Source organism: Verticillium dahliae, genomic scaffold (genome assembly GCF_000150675.1).
Source record: "Verticillium dahliae VdLs.17 supercont1.7 genomic scaffold, whole genome shotgun sequence".
NCBI classification, from domain to species: Eukaryota; Fungi; Ascomycota; class Sordariomycetes; order Glomerellales; family Plectosphaerellaceae; genus Verticillium; species Verticillium dahliae.
In genome coordinates, this window is record NW_009276917.1 from 1,094,890 (window position 1) to 1,113,906 (window position 19,017).

Genomic DNA, 19,017 nt, shown 5'->3' on the forward strand with positions numbered 1-19,017 from the left:
AGAATCATCTAGGGTATCTATATACCTATGCTCGTCTCTTATATATATAAGTCTTTCGAGGAATCTCTTAATAAATTCCGAGCTAACGATTAGCTATAATTAATTAATAAAGTAATATAAATAACCTCCCCCCAGCTCCTAAACCCCCCTTAAAATATCTGTTGCAGACAGCACTTCACTGCTCCACCTTTTGGTAGACAATCCTCACAGGGAAGAAGTTCTGAATGGTAATCGCGTCCGCTGCTTCTCATTAGTAATGACCTCCAGACGCTCCACGGCAAGCATAGCTGGGAAAAAAAAACATACGGTCCTTCCACTTGATCTCGAATCCCTTCGGATCCGCAGAGCTGGGAAACGCAACCCACGCAGACTCCTTGGCGCCCCTCCACGAGACCTGGCCGGATGGCTCGTCGAGCGTGAACTCGTTGACCGAAAAGGTCGTGCCGGGCGTCACCTCGATGAGGTCGGGCTGCGTCGTCTTGAGGTCGTAGAGGCTGTTGGTGCCGGTGAGGACGAGGGCCTCGTGGACGATGCCGATGGGATATGTCGCGAGGGTCGTGGCCTCCTGGGGCCTGGTCGTCAGGTAGAACTCGAGGGCGGGGGCGTTGGGGAAGAGGCCGACTTGGTCGGTGGACTTGGAGAGGAGCTTGTTGTGGAGGTCTGGGACGGAGGGCCTTTTTTTGTTGGTGGTCAGAGACAGTGTTCTTGGAAAGAAGGAGGAGTGTAGTGTGCTCACGCATCAATCTTGAGGTTGTAGATGGTCGGGTCGGACTGTGTCTCGTAGCTCTCTGGCTCTTCTTGGGGGAGCGGGGAGACTGTGGACAAGGCAGAGAGGAGGGCGAGGGGGATGGCTGACGTCCACTTCATTGCGGCGGTTTGTGTTGACGGGTTGCTCGAGGGAAAGGGTCAAGGAGAGACGTGGGCGCGCAGTCGATAGGGATATGGCCGAGTATCGATGTCGGGCAAGTGGGATGGCAGAGAGGCGTGTACCACGGTGAGATGGAGGGATACGATATATGAGGGCAGAGGGCAGAGGGTAGAGGGCGTGGCTAGTCTGATGTGTCTCAAGATGTCTTGGATTCACAATTTGTGGCCTTGGGCTCGAAATCGAGCTTAACCCCCTTTTCCATGCTAGAGTTGGATGGGCATGACCGCCAGTGACGTTCAGTCTGACAGGCTCAGGATCTCGGCCCTCTCTTGTCCTACATCATCAGCCCGATTTGGGCTGTCACAGCAGGCAGCATCGAACAGCAGCAGGGGCCGCCTCGAGATGACTCGAGGTACGCGACCGGGGGAACAGGATGGCGCCCCTGCGCTGCGCCTTGCCGGCATCTCGAGGTCGCCTTGCCGGCATCTCGGGGATAGTTTGGATGACGATCGTCGTCGGGACCACGTTTGCGGGTGTATCCTGGCGCGTGGGCGGCGATCACTGTCTGGGCGCCAAAGTCTGATGACATTAAGTTTACCTCTAGATTACGCTTTCCATGCGGCCATGGGTGGGTGAAGGATGCAGAAGGATGGCCTTGGAGCATGGCATGGGAAGACTTGTGGATTGATGGGCAAACACGAAGGATTCGGCACAGGAAATTCGGTACAGTAAGAGACTTGAGGTCTAATTCCCAAGGTGTTTCTTTGTTTGCTTGGCCAAGGACCAAGGATCGAAGGGCAAAGTCACGCCGATCCCCCACAAAGGGGCGTCCTTTCGAGGCCTTCGGGGGCCTTTTAGAGGCCTTCGGGGGCTGTACCTGTCGAGGCTTATGGGGGGCCACAGGGACTACATAGTACATAGTAGGCATGCGCGTATGCGTCTGACAGGAGGGAGTCTGTGTCCCATTAATAGCCATGCATCCATCCACCTCTGTCCCCTGCATCATCCCCATCTTGCTTCGTTCCCTCGCATCATGTTCATCGTCATTTCTGCTCCTTTGCGATGACGATGATAATCCTCATAATGGTCAACGGGGGTTAGTCGTGGGTTATTTCATTCGTTTATAAAAGGATAATAGATCAACGGCTGCGCCGGCTTGCAACATACTGTACGTAGTACGGGTAGTTAAACTCGGCGCCATCCGTCGCATGTCACCCCTTCAAACCTGCTGCTCCCTGGCAGACCCGCCACTTTATTAGGGTGAAGATGCACGAACATTGAATTGGCACCGCCTTGCTATCCCTTGCCATATCTATCTTCCCTCTGGTCTCTAAGTACCTTTCCTCTGGTCAAACAGTCATTGCTGCACGACGCGACCCCGGATTGCCTTGGCTCTGTGCTCTCTGCCCCTCGACTGTCAGCTGCACAGTCTTGTCCTCCCGGGGACAGAGTCACACACATACACACACACACACACACACACATCTCTCCCCGTGCGTCCGAGCCGATACGAAGCCCCAGCCTATGACCATCGTCTGGAGTTTTCGTTTTGTCACGGGGGCGGGGGATAGACTTTCGTCAGGTCACCTCCACCTTCTAACGGTGCATACCCGGCTTGGCAACCGATTCGTCAACTACTCAACCGTCCAGACTGTCCAGCTAATGGGAGGCCGATCGTGAGAAGAAGGACTCAGCCGTCCCGTAAAAAAAAAACAAGCCATCAATATGCCTGCCCCTCAATCAGGTGAAAAAAAGACAGGCTAGATTGGTGGCTAGCCAGGTTCAGATCTGTTCGAGAAAGTCTTACCCTCCCCTCAGCCGCAGCTGTTCGTCCGCCGCCCCGACCATGATGCCACAACTCAGGCGAGTTCGGGCATATGCGTGTCCAGTGAGCTGCATGATGTTGCGATGGACATTGGTGATTGCTCAACTTTGCTCGTTTTCATTTGTTCGCGGGCGCTACATGGTTGTATCGATGATTGTTCACTGACTGTGGCTGTCGTCATAGGGCGGGCCATCAACAGGCAATGGCGATGCAGATAGGCCTGAGACCACTGTTTCTCGCCTTCTCCCCTAGGAAAGGTACGCGGGGGAAGGGACGACGCGGGAGGGGCCCATAAGTCGCCGAGTCCCCTTGTGTTAGTATTCGGCCATTGCTAGGCAGCTGTATATATATATATATATACGAGCTTGAATCTCACGATCACAACATTGTTGCTGCCTCTCAGACATCAGTTGCTCCTCTCAGCGCAACGCTACGTATCTTACACACACACACACCAAAGATGCGCCTTCTTGCTTTCCTCAGCCTTGCTGCCGGCCTGGTCACCGCACGCCCGGCCACCTGCAGCGAAGAGCTCCCAGCCGCCTCGAGCGACTGCCCAACCCTCTGCATCGACGGCATCAACGACTGCAACGAACCCTGGGGCGGGTGAGTACCTCTCACGCCTCTCTTGTCCATCATCCGTTTACATTGTCATGCCTCGCTGACACCTCGAAAAGATGCTTTAACGTCTGCAAACCGGAAGAAAGCCCAACCATGCCTCCCTGCTCCGAGCCCACGCCCACCTTGATGCCCATCTACCACGACACCCCCACCCCCACCGCGCCACAGAGCGACGACTGCAGCACCCGCTCCGTCTGTGCCGACTATGTGAACGAGTGCGGCATCTGGTACGGCGGGTAAGTTTCTGCCCCGTCCGTCGGCGTGTATCGTGATGCGGAACGAGTGGTGGCTGACCTTTTCTCCCAAGGTGCTTTGCTGACTGCACCCCCTGGCCGACCTTCACCAAGCGCCCTGCCCTCCGGGGCCTCCGGGGCCTGTGCCGCCGGTCGATGACGACGAAGAGGGTGACCATGACGATGAGGACTGCGAGAGGACCATCTGCGTTGACAAGGTCAATGAGTGTGGGATCAAGTATGGTGGCTGTTACAGGGACTGCGCGCCGTATCCGACCTTTGAGCCGCCCGCGTGCCCGTCCGAAGCGTATGGCGAGCAGTAGATGGTTTTGTTCGTGCCCAACGCGAGAGCTGTGGTTTCATGGATAGCTGTCGTTTCGCTGTAAGTATTGGGGGTTCGTTCGTATGTAAATCCAGGTCTTGAGAGGACCCACGAGGGGTCTGACTGGTCTCGGCGTGATGAATGATAAGAAGAGAGTCGACAGTGCAAGTGAGTTCTAAACCGCGTACATCTCGCATTTCCTTTGCGTATCTATCGAGCACAAGACAAAAGAGAGGAAGCAACACCAAGCTCGAGTTCCATCATCATCATCATCGTCGTCGCCCTACTTCTTCTCCAGATACGCCTTCCACCCGATCGACTGCAGCTTCTCCGCCTTGGCCTCGACCTCATCGCTCAAGCCCTTCATGTAATCCGCCATGGCCTGCCTGTACCCCTCATCGCCGGCGCCCAGGATCTTGACGGCCAGCAGCGCCGCGTTGGTCGAGTTGTTGATGCCGACCGTGGCGACGGGGCAGCCGCGCGGCATCTGCACGATGCTGAGCAGGCTGTCGTGGCCGTCGAGGTGCGTGGCCTTGATGGGCACGCCAATGACGGGCACCGTCGTTTCGGACGCCAGCATGCCGGGCAGGTGGGCGGCGCCGCCTGCTGCGGCGATGAAGACGCGCACGCCGCGGGCCGCCGCCGACCGGCCGAGCTCGATCATGCGGTGGGGCGTGCGGTGGGCCGACGTGATGGTGAAGTCGTAGGGGACGCCGAAGCGCTCGAGGACCTCGAACGCGGCCCTGAGGACGGGGAGGTCCGAGTCGGAGCCCATGGTCACGACGACGAGGGGGTTCGCCGGATCGCGGGACGAGGTGGCGGGTGCGACGACGGCGGGGTTCTGGGCGGGTGTCGCATCGGAGGGACGCAGGGCGGCGGTGGCGGCGTCGATGCGGCCCTGGCGGATGCGGTCGACCTCCTTGATCAGCGGCGCGGCGAGCTGCTCGAGGTTCGTGCTCGGGGAGTAGGAGGTGGCCGTGATGTGGCCGATCTTGCGGCTGGGCTTGGAGGCCTTGCCGTATTGGTGAAGGAAGATGTCCATGTCGTCGTCGTAGAGGGACTCGGTGAGGTCGACGAGCGCATCGTGTGAGTCCTCTTGCGCGCCGCCGAGAATGTTGAGCATGACGGCACCGGCGACGCGGGGCTGGAGCTTAATGGAGCGAGGGATAATGTCGAGGATGGACGCCACCTGGGCCTTGTACTGCGACATGTACGGGACGGCCTCGATGGTGTAGTGGCCCGAGTTGTGAGGGCGGGGAGCAACCTCGTTGACGGTAATGGTGCCTGCGGAGGAGTCAGTCTTGAGTACCTAGGGAAGCATCAGGTTCAGGGGTAAATCGCACCATCAGCGAGGAGGAACATCTCGACGGCGAAGACACCCCTGCCCTTCAGTGTCCTGATGACGTCGGAAGCCACCTGTTTGGCCTTCTCGGACACAGTCTCAGGGGTGTTGCGAGGAGGGTAGAAGACCTTGGTGCAAATGCTGTCCTCGTGGATGGTCTCGACGGCAGGGTACGCATGAACGTCCCTCAGCCGGCCATCATCGTCCTCTGTCCTCACAACCATGACGGCCAGCTCCAGCTCGAAGGGCACCCACTTCTCAGCGTACAGAGGCAGCTTGCCCATGACCGTGACGGCCTCCTCGAAATCCTGGACTCCGCTGACCTTGAAGTTGCCGCGGCCGTCGTAAGAACCCTTGCGAGCCTTGAGCATGAAGGGGAAGCCAAACTTCTCGTACGCCTGGCGGAGTGAGTCCAGCATGGAGGCGCCAGACTCAATGGCCATCTGGGGCGCGATAGGGATGCCAGCCTTGCCAAAGTGCTCCTTCTGCAGGTACTTGTCCTGGATGAGGCGAAGTGTCTCCCACGATGGGTGCACAGGAACCTTCTTCACGACGCCTGGCGCCACCGTGACACCCTTGGTAGCGATCTCTTCCAGCACATCGGTATTGATGTGCTCAATTTCAACTGTCAGAACGTCGCATTTGACAGCCAGCTCCCTGATCTTCTCGGGATCCTTGAACGAGCCCGTGACGTGCTTGGCGTTCTGGTTGGCCTGCTTGGCTGGGCAGTTGGCCTCGTCGAGAATGGCAATCTCAATGCCAAGGGGGCCAGCCGCCTCGCATAGCATACGGCCGAGCTGGCCTCCGCCCAGGAGGCCGATGACTGGTTTTCTTGCCATTGTGAGATTGGACCGCGATGGATAGACTGGGATGTGCTATCGTGTAAGTGAGTCGAAGTTCGGCAAATGGAGAAAATTCGCTCCATCATCCGAACCAGCGCTCCTGTTGAACTTGATCCGGAAAGCGGTGGGATTGCACCAGCCACCCCCACCATGGAGAGCCGCCACACTCGGAGACCCACATTCGGTGCCTTCGTGGCTTGCATGCGACCCAACCTTGCCAAATTACCTGGCTTGCTTGCAGGTTGGAGAACATGGCCCACGCGTACAAACCTCGCATAGTAGCCGCCGGTGTTCAGAGGTATTTTACCAGCGATCTAGTCACAAGGGGATGGCATGTGGGTTGTGAGCTCTTGGAATCGGAGGACCAGCGCCGAAGGCGAGGCGGCCGACCCACAACGCCGACCCCGTTCAAGGCCAGAATATGGTTCCTTGACTCTGCTCCAGGATACAGCAAACGATGAGTGCCCAAAAGTCGACACACTGATGTATCAATCTCAACTTAGAGAACCTAGTTTTCCGCTCTCTAAAGCTATTGTCACATGTGTCAGGGATTCAAAGCGTTGCAGCTTAGGTATTTGCTGATGTCTCAACAAACCGACTAAACTACCTCCTAGGATGAAGATGCCATAGTGTTCAACCTTCGAAACGATTCGTCTGAGATCGTAGCTCTTAGCCTTCCAGGTCTCTATAAGGCGCTCAAGAACATGCCGCGGAGCCTGTGAGATAGCCGCCTGCCAGGCGACCCTGCGGAGTCGCCAAGCAGGGGGTCGACCAGGGGCTAAGGGCTATGAGAAACTTATATATATAGGCTGCGGAGGGCCCTCCAAGCTGCGGAGGGCCAGGATTCCGATGTATTCTGACCCCAAAACTATTGTGTCTTGCCTGCGGAGCACGTGTGGAAGACCTCTTCACTCTGCTCCGAATCAAGCACTGACATCGCCCTTCTGGGGCCAGTACTTGGTAAGGTGGCGTATTCTATCTATGTCCAGTTGGAATTGTGCCATAGCTACCAGTCATAGGAGCTATAATTGGCTGTTGAGATCTTGGAGGAATCGTCATGACAGTACGAGGGATATCTCCTGAATTCCCTCGCTGTCTCCCATATATTCCCGTCCGGCACCGTACCGCCCAACGACGAGTAAATGAAACGCATGCTTCATAATCCATGTTGGTATTCCAGCATGTTCCGCGCCATAATGTTGTATCCTGTGGTCCCGGCAAGTTGGGCCATTTCGTGATACCAATACCACAAGTCCGCATTGTCAGCCCCTTCGCGTTTCAAGACCTCCCCTGCCTGGTTGAGTGGCAGCACCGCCGAGGCAGCACCAAACAGCTTGAACTCTGCTCTTGCAAGGAACTGCATACTTCTCAGTATCAAGATAGCCAGCTCTACGACTGCCTCTTTCGATATCAGGGCCTCGAGGTCGGGATCCACGTCCCCTACTAGGCAGGGGAAGATGCGTCTGATTTGTCGGATGTTTTGTGCGCACGCAATATGAAGCGCCCAAATGTGGGTGAAATAGTTGGCAGCAGTGATACTAGAAAATTGCAATGCTGTACGGTTGTCATACGGAGGCTCGGTGGAAAAACACTGGTACTGACCGCCGTCGCCCTGAGCTTCCCTCAGGTTGACCAGTTGGCGGACCCAAGTCTCGAAATTGTGCAACGCATTTTGGGCAGCAAACTGAGCTTGTTCCAGAGGCATAGTGTCGAGTCCCTCGACAACACCAACAGTCACCGGCATATTCATCATTTCGCTAAAGAGATTCTGAAGGGGTGCAGCCCCTGATTCACTGAATGGTGCGTGAAGCCATTGGGTTTCCGCAAGGAAGGATTTTTGCCGAGACATGAAAACGTGGATAAACTGGGAACAATCAGTATTGAACACAACGACGAAACATGATGAGGTCCTTGCCATTACTGGTCTGAAACCAACGAACAGCTGGTGACTGATACCCGAGCTATAGAAATCGGGCTCATGAAGTTGCAACAAGTCGCCTATCCCTCTGGCGTGAATCGGAGCACTTGAATTCGAGGTGGGTAGGACCATCTACGCTGCATGTTAACACCATGGTTGAAGAGCATGCTCAAAACCAATCTTTTACCTCTGAAAGAAACAGACACATAGTGGCAGCAGCCAGCAAGTTCGAGTTGGATGCCATCATCTGCCCAAGACCAGATTGAATAGACGATAGGGCGATTGTCTGGGCTTCCAACGCGTCTGACACTGGCGCTCTACCGTTCTTTCCTCGTGAAACTATAGATACGGCCAAAGTCTTGATGGCTGGCGAGAGATAGAGCTCGGCTTGTCTATCCCTCGCCAGCTCGGGGAGGGCTTCCACCCATGCACCGCATACTCGATGTGGCGAGCTTTTGGAGGTGTGGGAAGCACACCCAGTTTTTGAAAGATGTTCTATGGGACTGAAATTCTGGATCACCAGCGAGATGATGTCAAGCAGCGGCCAAGTCAGAGGTGGATGTATCGTTTCGGGTCGCTGTCGAGGGATCAACTCGGCGGCTCGGGATCCCTCCGCCTTTTCTTTCGCTCCGGGCTCTGCTTTCAAGGGCCGGGATGGCTGACGCTTGTTTTTGGGGTTGCCGGCGGGAGGGTTGCGGCGACGCCTTTTGGCACTGATAATTGGGGTTTGATGGTGAGTTGATACAGTTGGAGGTCGAAATATGAGATCATGCTGGTATCCCGCACACTCTCTGCCGCTCTTGGTACATTGCGTACAGACAGGGGTTTTCCCGTCACACTTGGCAAAAAATCACGTCAGCTTCCGACGCCAGGCCAGGCTTGCATTGCTGTGAGGCTGCTGATCGCCCCGTAGTCTGGATACAATACTTACGGCTAACTTCCGCGCCCTGCAGGTGTGACAAGTCGTGATCTGTCGAATCTTCATGCTGTAGAACACCTGTCGATACGGTATGTCACCGAGTGAGAAGGCTCGGGTTTAAGTTCCATTTCTGTACAGCGAGGAAGGCGAGTCACATTTGATGTCTGCCGGCTGCGGTGTTCTTTTGTCAGACCACCGTGGACGGGAGCTTGCGGGCACAGTAGTCTTCACGGATTAGTATTGGGAGCTACAGCTGGGGGTCGCATGGCATTTGCCCCCCATATATGAAGCGACCTTACCGAAAAAAGGCACAAAACCCGCTAACCTCCGACTGATCACGGTGGAAGAGTACTTCGACAACTGGTCATCAGCAGAAAAGAGTAGGTTCTTATATGATCATTTCGTAATCCACGAGTGATTACGCATTTGAGTTCAAGTTCGGCCATTGATATAAGGCAAGGTTGCTTACCTTCAGATGGGTGAAAAGGGGGCGGGGAGGAGTGACATGAACGTGAATACTTATGGGGAAGTGTCTCTGAGTGCCTTCCGCCTACCCAGACACCTTAGCCAGGCAGGTGCCGAGTGCCATCTTAGGTAATCGGCCAGCGCGTCCTGCCCAACTAACTCTGCATTGGCGGGGCACAACTGCCTTGCAGACTGATCTCATGTGAATCTCAAGAGCAGTCAATGCATCTATCTCATGGCACGTTACCAACAGTCGTTTCGCGCTTACAATGCCGGCTTCCGAAGAACTCGAGGCGACCTGCCCGAGCATACAGTATGCATGAAGCCCGTCATGAAATCTTCTTGAGGCGTGAGCGACAGGCTCACCATTCCTTTTTCTGCCCTTTAGCCCCATCAAGATTTTTGATGCTGCAAAAAGTCAAGACCGATATCTAAATGTGTCGGCTCCCATGGTCAGATACAGCAAGGTACAGTCCTGACGTTCTACATTCTTGTAAATTTTCATGGCACTCATGATTGCAGCTTGCTTTCAGAAGAACCGTTTTCGAGTATGGAACCGATATCTGTTACACGCCGATGATTCTGTCGAAAGAGTTCAACAGGAGCCAGTTTGCTCGAGATAGCGGTACTGCCACTTCTCACACTTGACCAGCGATGCAAGCCTGTGGCTGACTTGTCAAGATCTCACCGTGTCGTCTCGCGGAGTTCAGCCACCGACAGTATTGCAATGGGGCGCCAATAAACCAGAGGAGATCGCGCGCTCATCACTCCTGGCGGCGCCCTATGTCAACGGCTTCGACCTCAATTGCGGCTGCCCTCAGTCATGGGCCTGCGCCGAGACTTTGGGAGCCGCGCTCATGGAGAAGCGTGAACTGGTGAGGGATATGGTCATCGAGACTCGCCAAGCCTTAGAAAGGGACGGATGGGGTGTGGCCAAGGAGAAGGACATTGAGAACCCCCAGGGCCGCAGCGTGAGCGTCAAAATTCGAGTACACAAGGACCTGCGGTATGATGAACAACTTTGGTGGCACAATGCTCCAGAGCAAACGAAGACTGGCTGACCGTAAATTGCAGAAAAACAATGGACTTTATCGAAACGGTCATAGGCGACCAGCACAACCGCCACGTCGACTGGCTCACTATCCATCCCCGAACCCGAAGCACGCCCTCTAGTACCCCCATTTTCGGCGACTCCCTCGCCATACTCATCGAGAAGTACGGCACCCGGCTCCCCGTGCTCCTCTCCGGCGATGTCTTCTCCCTCTCCTCCCTTCCGCTGTCGCCTCTCCTCGCCCCTCAGCCGACCATCACAACGAATGGAGAGTCGGAGCCGGCCCTCCCCCGCTTCCGCCCAAGCACCACAAAGCTCGCAGGCCTCATGTCCGCCCGCGGTATCCTCGCCAACCCTGCGCTCTACGCCGGCCACGAGTCCTGCCCTTGGGAGGCCGTCGAGGCCTTCCTCCGTCATCTCGCGCGCGCTCCACTGCACCTCAAGCTGGTGCTGCACCACCTCGGCGAGATGTGCGGGCCCGGCATGGGGCCTGATAAGAATGCCCTGTTGAACAAAGGGGAGCGGGTGCAACTGAACGCGATGACGAACATGTGCGACGTGATAGATTTCATGGACGAGGTCGTCGAGCGGAAGACGGGGCGTAAAGGAGGCGTTGACCGTCTGGGCGATATTGCGGACGGTGTAGACCGAATGAAACTTAGTTCTGCTTAAGAATCGTGATGCAGAGCCCATTGCATGTTGTTGATGTGTTTGCTTGGCGAGTACTGGACGATCCCATGTTGACGTGCCAAGAGTCCCACATGTCGCTGCCCCTGCGGGCTTGGACGTTTCCCCGGATTTGGTGTGTTGACATTTGGTCCGAGGCCATCACCGCTTGGACAGGATCCGCCATCTCGCCCATTTTCAGCTGTCAAGATCGACTGTCAGTGTCAGCGATCGACTGTCAATATCGGGCACCGAGCCTCAACCGTGCCTCCATCTTGACATGCAGACACGGACCTGAAGCCTCACAACATGGGGGGAACCAAGGAGTCGCAGAATAATTAATGAAAACTTGTTGCAGCGTCTGAACTCCGTCCATGCCTGTTACAGTACATTACCCGGCGCGAACTCGCTGCGCCCTAGGTATCATCGTGTTCGCCTCAGCAGGTTGGGCGGCCGTTTCGCCTGCCATCTGAACACACCACTCTTCCCCACCGTCTCGATCCCTTCTCCTTCTTCCAATGTGTCCCAAAGGACACGACAGGCTGTCACAGCACTCCTATTCCTTCGCGCAACAACCAGAATGGTAGGCGAAACAGTTTAGAACGACATCTGCTTCTTGATCTCGGCAATGGCCAGACCGGGGTTGAGACCCTTGGGGCACGCCCTGGTGCAGTTGAGAATGGTGTGGCATCGGTACAGGCTCATGGAGTTGTCGAGGGCCATCTTGCGCTCGCCCTTCCTCTCGTCACGCGAGTCGGCCAACCAACGGTAAGACTGGAGCAGGATGGCGGGGCCGAGGTACTCCTCCGAGTTCCACCAGTACGAGGGGCACGACGTAGAGCAGCAGGCGCAGAGGATGCACTCGTAGAGGCCGTCGAGCTTCCGGCGGTCGGCCTTGGTCTGGCGGTACTCCTTGCCCTGAGGTGGGTGTTAGTCTGGCATGTCAGGAGCTTGGTGACGCGGGCAAAAGACACGTACATCAGGGGAAGGCGTATCCCTCTGGAGGTAGGGCTTGATGGACTTGTATTGCTTGTAGAACTGCGTCAGGTCGGGCACGAGATCCTTGACGACGTAGGTGTGAGGCAGAGGGTAGATCTTCATCTCAGACGTCTCGGTCGGGATGCGGCCTGTCACGGGGTTAGCGGCGAGTTTCTTCTGCACGTTGACGAGGCACGACCTCGGCATCCACATATCAAGGTACATACACAAGCAAGCCAGGGTATTCTGGCCGTTGATGTTCATGGCGCAGCTACCGCAGATGCCCTCACGGCAACTCCGCCTGAAGGTCAGGGTAGGGTCAATCTCGTTCTTGATGCGGACCAACGCGTCGAGGACCATGGGTCCGGTCTTGTTGAGGTCGAGGGTGTAGGTCTGCATGCGCGGCTTCTCGGTCGGCTGGTCGGGGTTCCAGCGGTAAATCTGGAACGACTTCATCTTGGGCTCAGGCGTCGTGGCAGGCTCGGTTACGGTGGCCATGGTGCGGGCAAAGAGCGCCGGGCGGAAGGCTGGCCTGAGGGCTGAGCCGAGGACACGGGTCGAGGAAGAGCGGAGAGCGGCCATATTGGCGATTGATCGCGTGCAGCGAGAGGGACCGTGGAAAGATTAAGTGCGCGAACAGGTGCGAGAGGTGAGGAATCTTCTCGGGTGGAAGAGGTGTAGAGGGAGCAATGGCCTGGCGATGGTTCCGCAAGAGAGTCCTCTTCTAGCTGTCCTGTGCGTGGAGGGTGGCGTTCGGAGCAAGTGCAGCCATCATAGGAAGAATTGGCTTCCCTTCGGTCCCTCGGTTATTCCAAGCACGAAGATGGGCCTGGCCAATCAGCTGGCGTGCATTTTCAACCTTCTGGCTGCGCAATAATGGGACGAATCGGAAGGACGGGGCACTTTCGGCCTGCACGTGATGGAGACTGGAGACTGACCGGCAATACTTCGGACGGAGCACAGGGGAGACGACCCGATGACATCAAATCGCGATTCTTTTCGAATGGGGGAATATGGGGAATCCCCGGCTGCTCGCAGACCTGAGCTTTGTGTTGGGATTGGGACCACCTTGCTGGATCGACGACCAGGTGAACCGTATCTACCCAACCATGGGCATAATCTCTTTCGCATAGCACTGCCCATTATCGACGTGTGCGAGATGTGACGAGGATTCTACATCTTCCGACATCACGATATCCTTGGCGGCACTTTCAGAAAAATGGCTGCATCGCTAACGGCAGCTCGTCAACCCTTGGCACTTTGCACAGCACGCCAGTCCATAAGCATTAGTAGGTCGCATCTGGCAACGTACCCTTGGTAAATTACACGTGCTAACAGACTCTCCACCCAGCCATTGGCCTTGTATCGAAACCTCTTCCTCGAAGCAGCCGCCCGACCTCCTCCCACCTCAGCCGACCCATACCTGCCAGATCAATGTCCTCAACACCGAGAGGGGGGCCTTTCTCCTTCCACGTCGCAGCTTCTTTCATCGGAAAGGACCGCCGATACGATCCCTCGACACACGTATTCCATTTCAACCCCTACAACCGTATCCAACAGACAAAGCACAACAAGCGCTCCCGCCCAGACAGCGGTCACGATGCCTTCTTCGTCAGCCGCGTCGGCGACACTGGCTCCGTCGCCCTCGGCGTTGCAGACGGCGTAGGCGGATGGGTCGACTCGGGCGTGGACCCAGCCGACTTTTCCCACGGTCTTTGCGAGTACGTCGCCTCAGCAGCCTACGAATACGACCCTTCCGTCTCGTCCCCGGCCGACCCCTCGACGCCGCCCTCCGCTCGCTCCCTCCTCCAAACAGGCTACCAATCCGTCTGTGAAGACCGCTCCATCCGCGCCGGCGGCAGCACCGCCTGCGTCGCCGTCGCCGACCCGAGCGGCTCCATCGACGTTGCGAACCTTGGCGACTCTGGCTTCGTACAGCTGCGCCTCGGCGCCGTGCACGCCGCCTCGGAGCCCCAGACCCACGCCTTCAACACCCCCTTTCAGCTCTCCGTCGTGCCACCCTCTGTCGCCGCACGCATGGCCGCCTTCGGCGGCGCCCAACTCAGCGACTTCCCCCGCGACGCTGACGTGTCCCGCCACGGCGTCCGCCACGGCGACGTCCTCATCTTCGCCAGCGACGGCGTCTGGGATAACCTCTTCAACCAGGACATCCTGCGCGTCGCGAGCCGCGTCATGGCCGGCGCCGGCGCCTGGGTCACGGCCGCCGAGGGCGAAGCGGAGAACGGCGGCACCCGCGTCATCGACGACCTCGCCTCCCTGACCGAGCAGCAGCAAAAGACGACGTCCAAGTCGGCCGTCACCCTGCAGAGCGTCCTGGCCACCGAGCTCGTCGCCGCCGCCAAGGCCGCCAGCGTCAACAGGAAGCTGGACGGGCCTTTTGCCAAGGAGGTGCAAAAGTGGTACCCACACGAGAACTGGCGTGGCGGCAAGGTTGACGACATTGTCGTCGTCGTCGCCCTCGTGTCAGACGACAGCAAGGCTGCGCCGCTCAAGAGCAAACTCTAATCCTCTTGGAGGGCGGTGGGGGGCTGAGTACGGAGAAAACATTGGATCGGGCGAGACGAGTGTCACGATCTACGTGTACGTGCCATATCTACATAGCACGGCGTTCAGAGAGTCGAGTGGCGGGCGGTGGCGTTGCGTTCTGTTTTCTTTTTCAACCACGCATGCATCCATCGCTACATTGAAAGAAAGAGAAGAAAGAGAGAGAGAGAGAGAGAAGAGGTACGACGGAGGTTCCGGAGCAAGAATTAGACGCGCGGGCAAAAGCCACATGGCTGTAAAAATAGGACAGGATGTGTTGCAATCCAGCGATTTTAGAGCACGCGAGAAGACGGCGGGCTGAGAGCTATAATAAGGGCTGAATACAGAAAGTCGGCTTATTATGCACACCATGTCGAAGCTTTTTTTTTTTTTCTTGTTGGTCCGTTCGGTCATTGGTAACATGTAGTCGCCCAGCTACCTAACATCAGCTTCTACGATGCTCTGCGCTTCCTCCCTACCTTGCCTTCCCAAGAAGGTGACTGGCCAGAACGAAAAAGCAAAATGCTTTCTGATTCGCGATGATCAGCCGCCCCCCTCCCCGAGACCTTGCACCTTGCATACACGTGCTGCCGCCGACCGCAGAAACCAAAGGGATGGGTGGGCTCGTCAGCAGTAGCGCAAAGCTTGCCCAAGGACAACGCGCGGGGTTGTGGTTGCACACTGCCCCCAGAAACAGTGTCATGACTGCATGGGTCTGGATGTGTTGTTGCACGACATGGGAGACAGCGGCCAGGCGCGCCATCTACGACCCATGCACGTCCGGCTGAAGGGCTGGGCCGCCTTTCCTGGCGTCGAGATGCAAGAGGCGGTAGTATTGTTCACAGTTTACTTCTTCAATTGAACACAACCGAGATGAATCAGAAAGATGCAATTGTCTTGGACCTGTCGATCTAAGAACATGTGTGTACACGTCGAGCCGCCCTAAGACACAAAAACCGATGCAAGACAGTTCCACGCACATCAACGCAAGCCGCGTCGTATTTGACGATTTACCCTGTGCCCGAGACTCCAAGCCCCTCGACGCTTTCCCTTAAATAGTCGAGAGGTAATAATGATAAACCGCATGAAGGGTCATCATACATTAATGAAGAGCAAGTAATGTGAACTCGGTGTGAACCGAGGCCGGGACGTAAGTACGCTTAGTGGAAGTACAGCATGGCCGCGAGGGTCATGATGAGGGCGACGGGGGAGCCGAGGCGGCCGGCCTTGCTGTCGGGAACAGAGGCGGCAGTGCCGGTGGCGGACTCAGACGCGGTGGTGGAGGCTGAGAAACACATCGTTAGTGGCCTGTGTCACAGCGGTGTTGGGTAAGGAAACACTTACTCCTGGTCCTGGTCACGACGGAGGAAGAGGCCTCAGTGGTGGCGGAGCTCTCGGCGGCGGAAGACGTCGCCGTCTCGCTCTCGCTGGCAGCGGAGGAAGAGGCGGCGGTGCTAGTAGACGAGGCGGCGGTGCTGGTGACGGAGACGGTAGCTGAAGCGCTGGTGGCGGTGCTGGCAGGGGCAGAGCTGACGGAAGCAGTGCCAGAACCAACGAGGGGGAACTGGACGCTGTAGTTGGGCTCGGTGCCGTCGTTGATCTCGAAGGCGTACTGGCCGCTGACGAGGGTGGTGGGGACGGACCAGGTGAAGGATTCACCGGACTGGCCAGCTTGAGGGTAGGTTAGCATCATCATCATGTATCGCCAGGAAGGAGGGCGGCTTACTGGTGATGGTCTGGACAGTGGTGAGATCGTCACTGGGTCCGGTCTTGAGGAGAATGGTAACGGGGCCCTCAGCGCCAGACCAGGTCAGGGTGAAGTCCTTGCCGGCACTGATGGCGGCAAAGTCGGCCTGAGTGTTGGTGAACTCGGCCTTGGCCTGAACGTAGGCAACAAGGGCGGCAAGGGTGGCGGCAACGCTGTACTTCATTTTGACGGTTGGTGGTAGCTGTCCAGTGTGTTAGGATTGGTTTGAGAGAAACGGATACGCGTTGTCGTGTAACGTGTGAATGAGAGAAAGAGCTTCGAGCTCGAATAGAAAGAAACAGTGGTTTGCTCGTAGATAGGTAGAGGCGGGTGACCAAGTCTACCAACAAGGAAGGAGAGCACAGCAATGTCTTTTGTTGTTGTTGATGATGTCGAGGTAAGGGGGGGTAGGTAGATAGGCTGTCGAGGCGAACGATCCTCGATGGCACTTACATGAAAAGGGTTTGGCGGTCAAAAGCTTGGTGACAAAAGTCTAAATGTTTAGAGTCGACGATGCGAAACGACGGTGGTGAAGGAGACAGACGGGGTAGCGAAAGACTGGGGTGAACTGGAGATCTGAATAGAGAAAGAAGGAACAGGTTGGTGTAGTCGCGGCGCGATGCGGGTAGGAGCTCCTTTAAGGGGTGGGAAGGAGCAGCCGGCGCAACACACGCACGCACGCCTTCACACACACACACACTCACGCTTACACTCACACAGAGAGTATGGGGCGCGGGATGGGGATGGGGGATGAACAGACAAGCAGGCTGGCCAAGCGATGCTGCAAATGAGGTAGGCCGCCAGGGCCCCCCAGCGCGCCATGCCTGCCAGGTTCGCGACACTTCTTCGTCGGTGGTTGAAGCCGTGGCCTGCCATGGTAACAGGGGGGAGGCCTGGCTCCAAGTGGACACCGACACCCTGCGCTAGTCCCCTTTCAACGAGGTGTTCGATGAAGGAATCAGACCGAGCATCCAACCAAGCTTTGGGCCAATGCGCAGCCCACTGGGTACATGGTGACATGTTCACCAGGGCAGGCAAAAGAGCGCCGGGCAGCTCCGTTCTATCCAGCACGCGCTGGCTTTCCCGGGATTGAGGCAGGGCAGACGAGCCGGCCAGTAGTGGCAAAGATGGTCGTCATTAGCACCAGGATGGCGCCTACCGTGCCTGAGTCTGCGCGGCCTGGGCCACTCTGGTCGAGCCCAAATGAGCCGAATGAGCCTGAATAGGTGAGAAAGCACGGCCAAAACGACGAAGCTTATTCTGCCGAGCACACACACTGGTGCCCTGCACTGGAAGAACCTATGCACTATGCGTACAGCACCTTTTGCCACCCTCCCCCCTTTCGTCTTCCCCAAGTGCAGACAGAGGGGGTCAGCAATGGTTGCTCCTAGGCTCCCGCTGTTTACGCCACGAATCAACATCTGGCTGTGCCTCAATCCAATCCACTTGCTCACAGCAACATGCCCTCCATTCCATCTCGTGTTGTTCTGTCGATGGTGAGACTCTCCACGCGACCTGGCACGAACGCACGCAGTCTACAGCGCCGCGCACAGGAACCCCCAAGCGATCCAACAATCAAGGACCGACCTACGACTGCGAGCTCTCCACTCCACCTTCTGTCACCTAGCCTAGCCTTGTCCGCACACCCTGGCAGCTTGGACATGCCCATGCACAGCCAAGACAGCCAGCCATTACTGTACGCCTGCTCCGCCGGCGGACTGCGCGGGAGCGCGACCAGCAACGACGTGAAAAGTGGGTGGCCAAAATCTGGATCAAGGGAGACGGATGCACTCGCGGTCCATCCCCCCAGCGCAGATCGATTCCATCCATCGTCGAGGAACAAAAGTGACGACACACACGAAGCGTAGCATCGGAAACGAGTGGAGGCCTCGAGAGATACGATGCCAGTACACGGTACCCCGAGGCAAACAAACAACTGAATCGTTCCAGTGCCCACCGCCCAGGACAAGTTTGCATGCTCCTCATCAAAGTCAAATTCTTCCATGGCGCCGTCGGTGGAGACAGTCCTGGGAGGACCTCATCTCCCCAGATGCGCTACCATGTACACTGGAGCCCGCTGCCCGGCCCCCAACAGTCCCTGTTCCTGCATTTCCAGGCCTCTTGGGCCTTGCTCTGCGGGGCCCCTTTCCCACCCTGGAAGGCACTGCCCGGAACAGGCCTTGTGCCATGTACCGTGTAGACCAATGCACGGAAGACAACCATGGTCCTAACCGATCATCTGACCTATCGCGCCTTGCCTCTGTTGACCATTCGTCGTCGTCGTTCCACTGTTGCACCGCTGTGTGATTGCCTTTCCGGCGCGTAGGTAACGAAGCCGATGACGCCTCTCTCTCCCTCTCTCTCCTCATGGTGGCTCTATACGTGGGGTAGGTAGGTAATAAGGTAGGATTACAGAGCATCCGACCAAAACCGGAACAATGGGCGCGGGCAAGGCACACGGCATGTCGCTAGCGATCAATGACGCACAACAATCAAGCAGGAAAGTTTTGGATCGTCGCACCAGTCCAGTCGCTGGGCTTTTGATTGAGTCTATTCCAGGATGCGTTTCAAAATCGAGTCAAACTTGGCGTCGACCAAGGACGTCCCATCTCAATCAGCACATCAAACCACATGTGAGGCCAACTCTGTCCCCCCCTTTCCCCTTTTAGCCTTCGC

At 56.8% G+C, this 19,017-nt stretch overlaps 8 protein-coding genes across 8 annotated transcripts; 3 read left to right on the forward strand and 5 right to left on the reverse strand.

Moving 5' to 3' along the window:
* Positions 1–250: 250 nt before the first annotated feature.
* Positions 251–867, reverse strand: VDAG_04433 (uncharacterized protein; the record flags this gene model as incomplete). The annotated part of the gene is made up of 2 exons (XM_009650880.1): positions 251–674; positions 737–867. The coding sequence occupies 2 exons, from the start codon at positions 865–867 to the stop codon at positions 251–253; spliced, it is 555 nt and encodes a 184-aa protein (XP_009649175.1).
* Positions 868–3,153: 2,286 nt separating this feature from the next.
* Positions 3,154–4,034, forward strand: VDAG_04434 (uncharacterized protein; the record flags this gene model as incomplete). Its single annotated transcript, XM_009650881.1, has 3 exons — positions 3,154–3,299; positions 3,371–3,550; positions 3,622–4,034. 3 exons carry the CDS (start codon positions 3,154–3,156, stop codon positions 3,914–3,916), a joined length of 621 nt encoding a protein of 206 aa, XP_009649176.1. The 3' UTR covers positions 3,917–4,034.
* Positions 4,035–4,152: 118 nt separating this feature from the next.
* VDAG_04435 (phosphoribosylaminoimidazole carboxylase) lies at positions 4,153–6,050 on the reverse strand (the record flags this gene model as incomplete). The annotated part of the gene is made up of 2 exons (XM_009650882.1): positions 4,153–5,153; positions 5,213–6,050. The coding sequence occupies 2 exons, from the start codon at positions 6,048–6,050 to the stop codon at positions 4,153–4,155; spliced, it is 1,839 nt and encodes a 612-aa protein (XP_009649177.1).
* Positions 6,051–6,795: 745 nt separating this feature from the next.
* VDAG_04436 (uncharacterized protein) lies at positions 6,796–8,956 on the reverse strand (the record flags this gene model as incomplete). Its single annotated transcript, XM_009650883.1, has 3 exons — positions 6,796–7,917; positions 8,159–8,770; positions 8,903–8,956. 3 exons carry the CDS (start codon positions 8,954–8,956, stop codon positions 7,210–7,212), a joined length of 1,374 nt encoding a protein of 457 aa, XP_009649178.1. The 3' UTR covers positions 6,796–7,209.
* A 668-nt stretch (positions 8,957–9,624) lies between these two features.
* VDAG_04437 (dihydrouridine synthase) lies at positions 9,625–11,078 on the forward strand (the record flags this gene model as incomplete). Its single annotated transcript, XM_009650884.1, has 3 exons — positions 9,625–9,668; positions 10,008–10,361; positions 10,430–11,078. 3 exons carry the CDS (start codon positions 9,625–9,627, stop codon positions 11,076–11,078), a joined length of 1,047 nt encoding a protein of 348 aa, XP_009649179.1.
* A 591-nt stretch (positions 11,079–11,669) lies between these two features.
* On the reverse strand, positions 11,670–12,632 carry VDAG_04438 (succinate dehydrogenase iron-sulfur subunit; the record flags this gene model as incomplete). Its single annotated transcript, XM_009650885.1, has 3 exons — positions 11,670–11,990; positions 12,051–12,199; positions 12,278–12,632. The coding sequence occupies 3 exons, from the start codon at positions 12,630–12,632 to the stop codon at positions 11,670–11,672; spliced, it is 825 nt and encodes a 274-aa protein (XP_009649180.1).
* A 637-nt stretch (positions 12,633–13,269) lies between these two features.
* On the forward strand, positions 13,270–14,576 carry VDAG_04439 (5-azacytidine resistance protein azr1; the record flags this gene model as incomplete). The annotated part of the gene is made up of 2 exons (XM_009650886.1): positions 13,270–13,339; positions 13,402–14,576. 2 exons carry the CDS (start codon positions 13,270–13,272, stop codon positions 14,574–14,576), a joined length of 1,245 nt encoding a protein of 414 aa, XP_009649181.1.
* A 1,178-nt stretch (positions 14,577–15,754) lies between these two features.
* VDAG_04440 (uncharacterized protein) lies at positions 15,755–16,905 on the reverse strand (the record flags this gene model as incomplete). Its single annotated transcript, XM_009650887.1, has 4 exons — positions 16,795–16,905; positions 16,321–16,543; positions 15,939–16,265; positions 15,755–15,879 (listed from the first exon to the last, which is right to left on the reverse strand). The coding sequence occupies exons 2-4, from the start codon at positions 16,523–16,525 to the stop codon at positions 15,755–15,757; spliced, it is 657 nt and encodes a 218-aa protein (XP_009649182.1). The 5' UTR covers positions 16,526–16,543; positions 16,795–16,905.
* Positions 16,906–19,017: the final 2,112 nt, after the last annotated feature.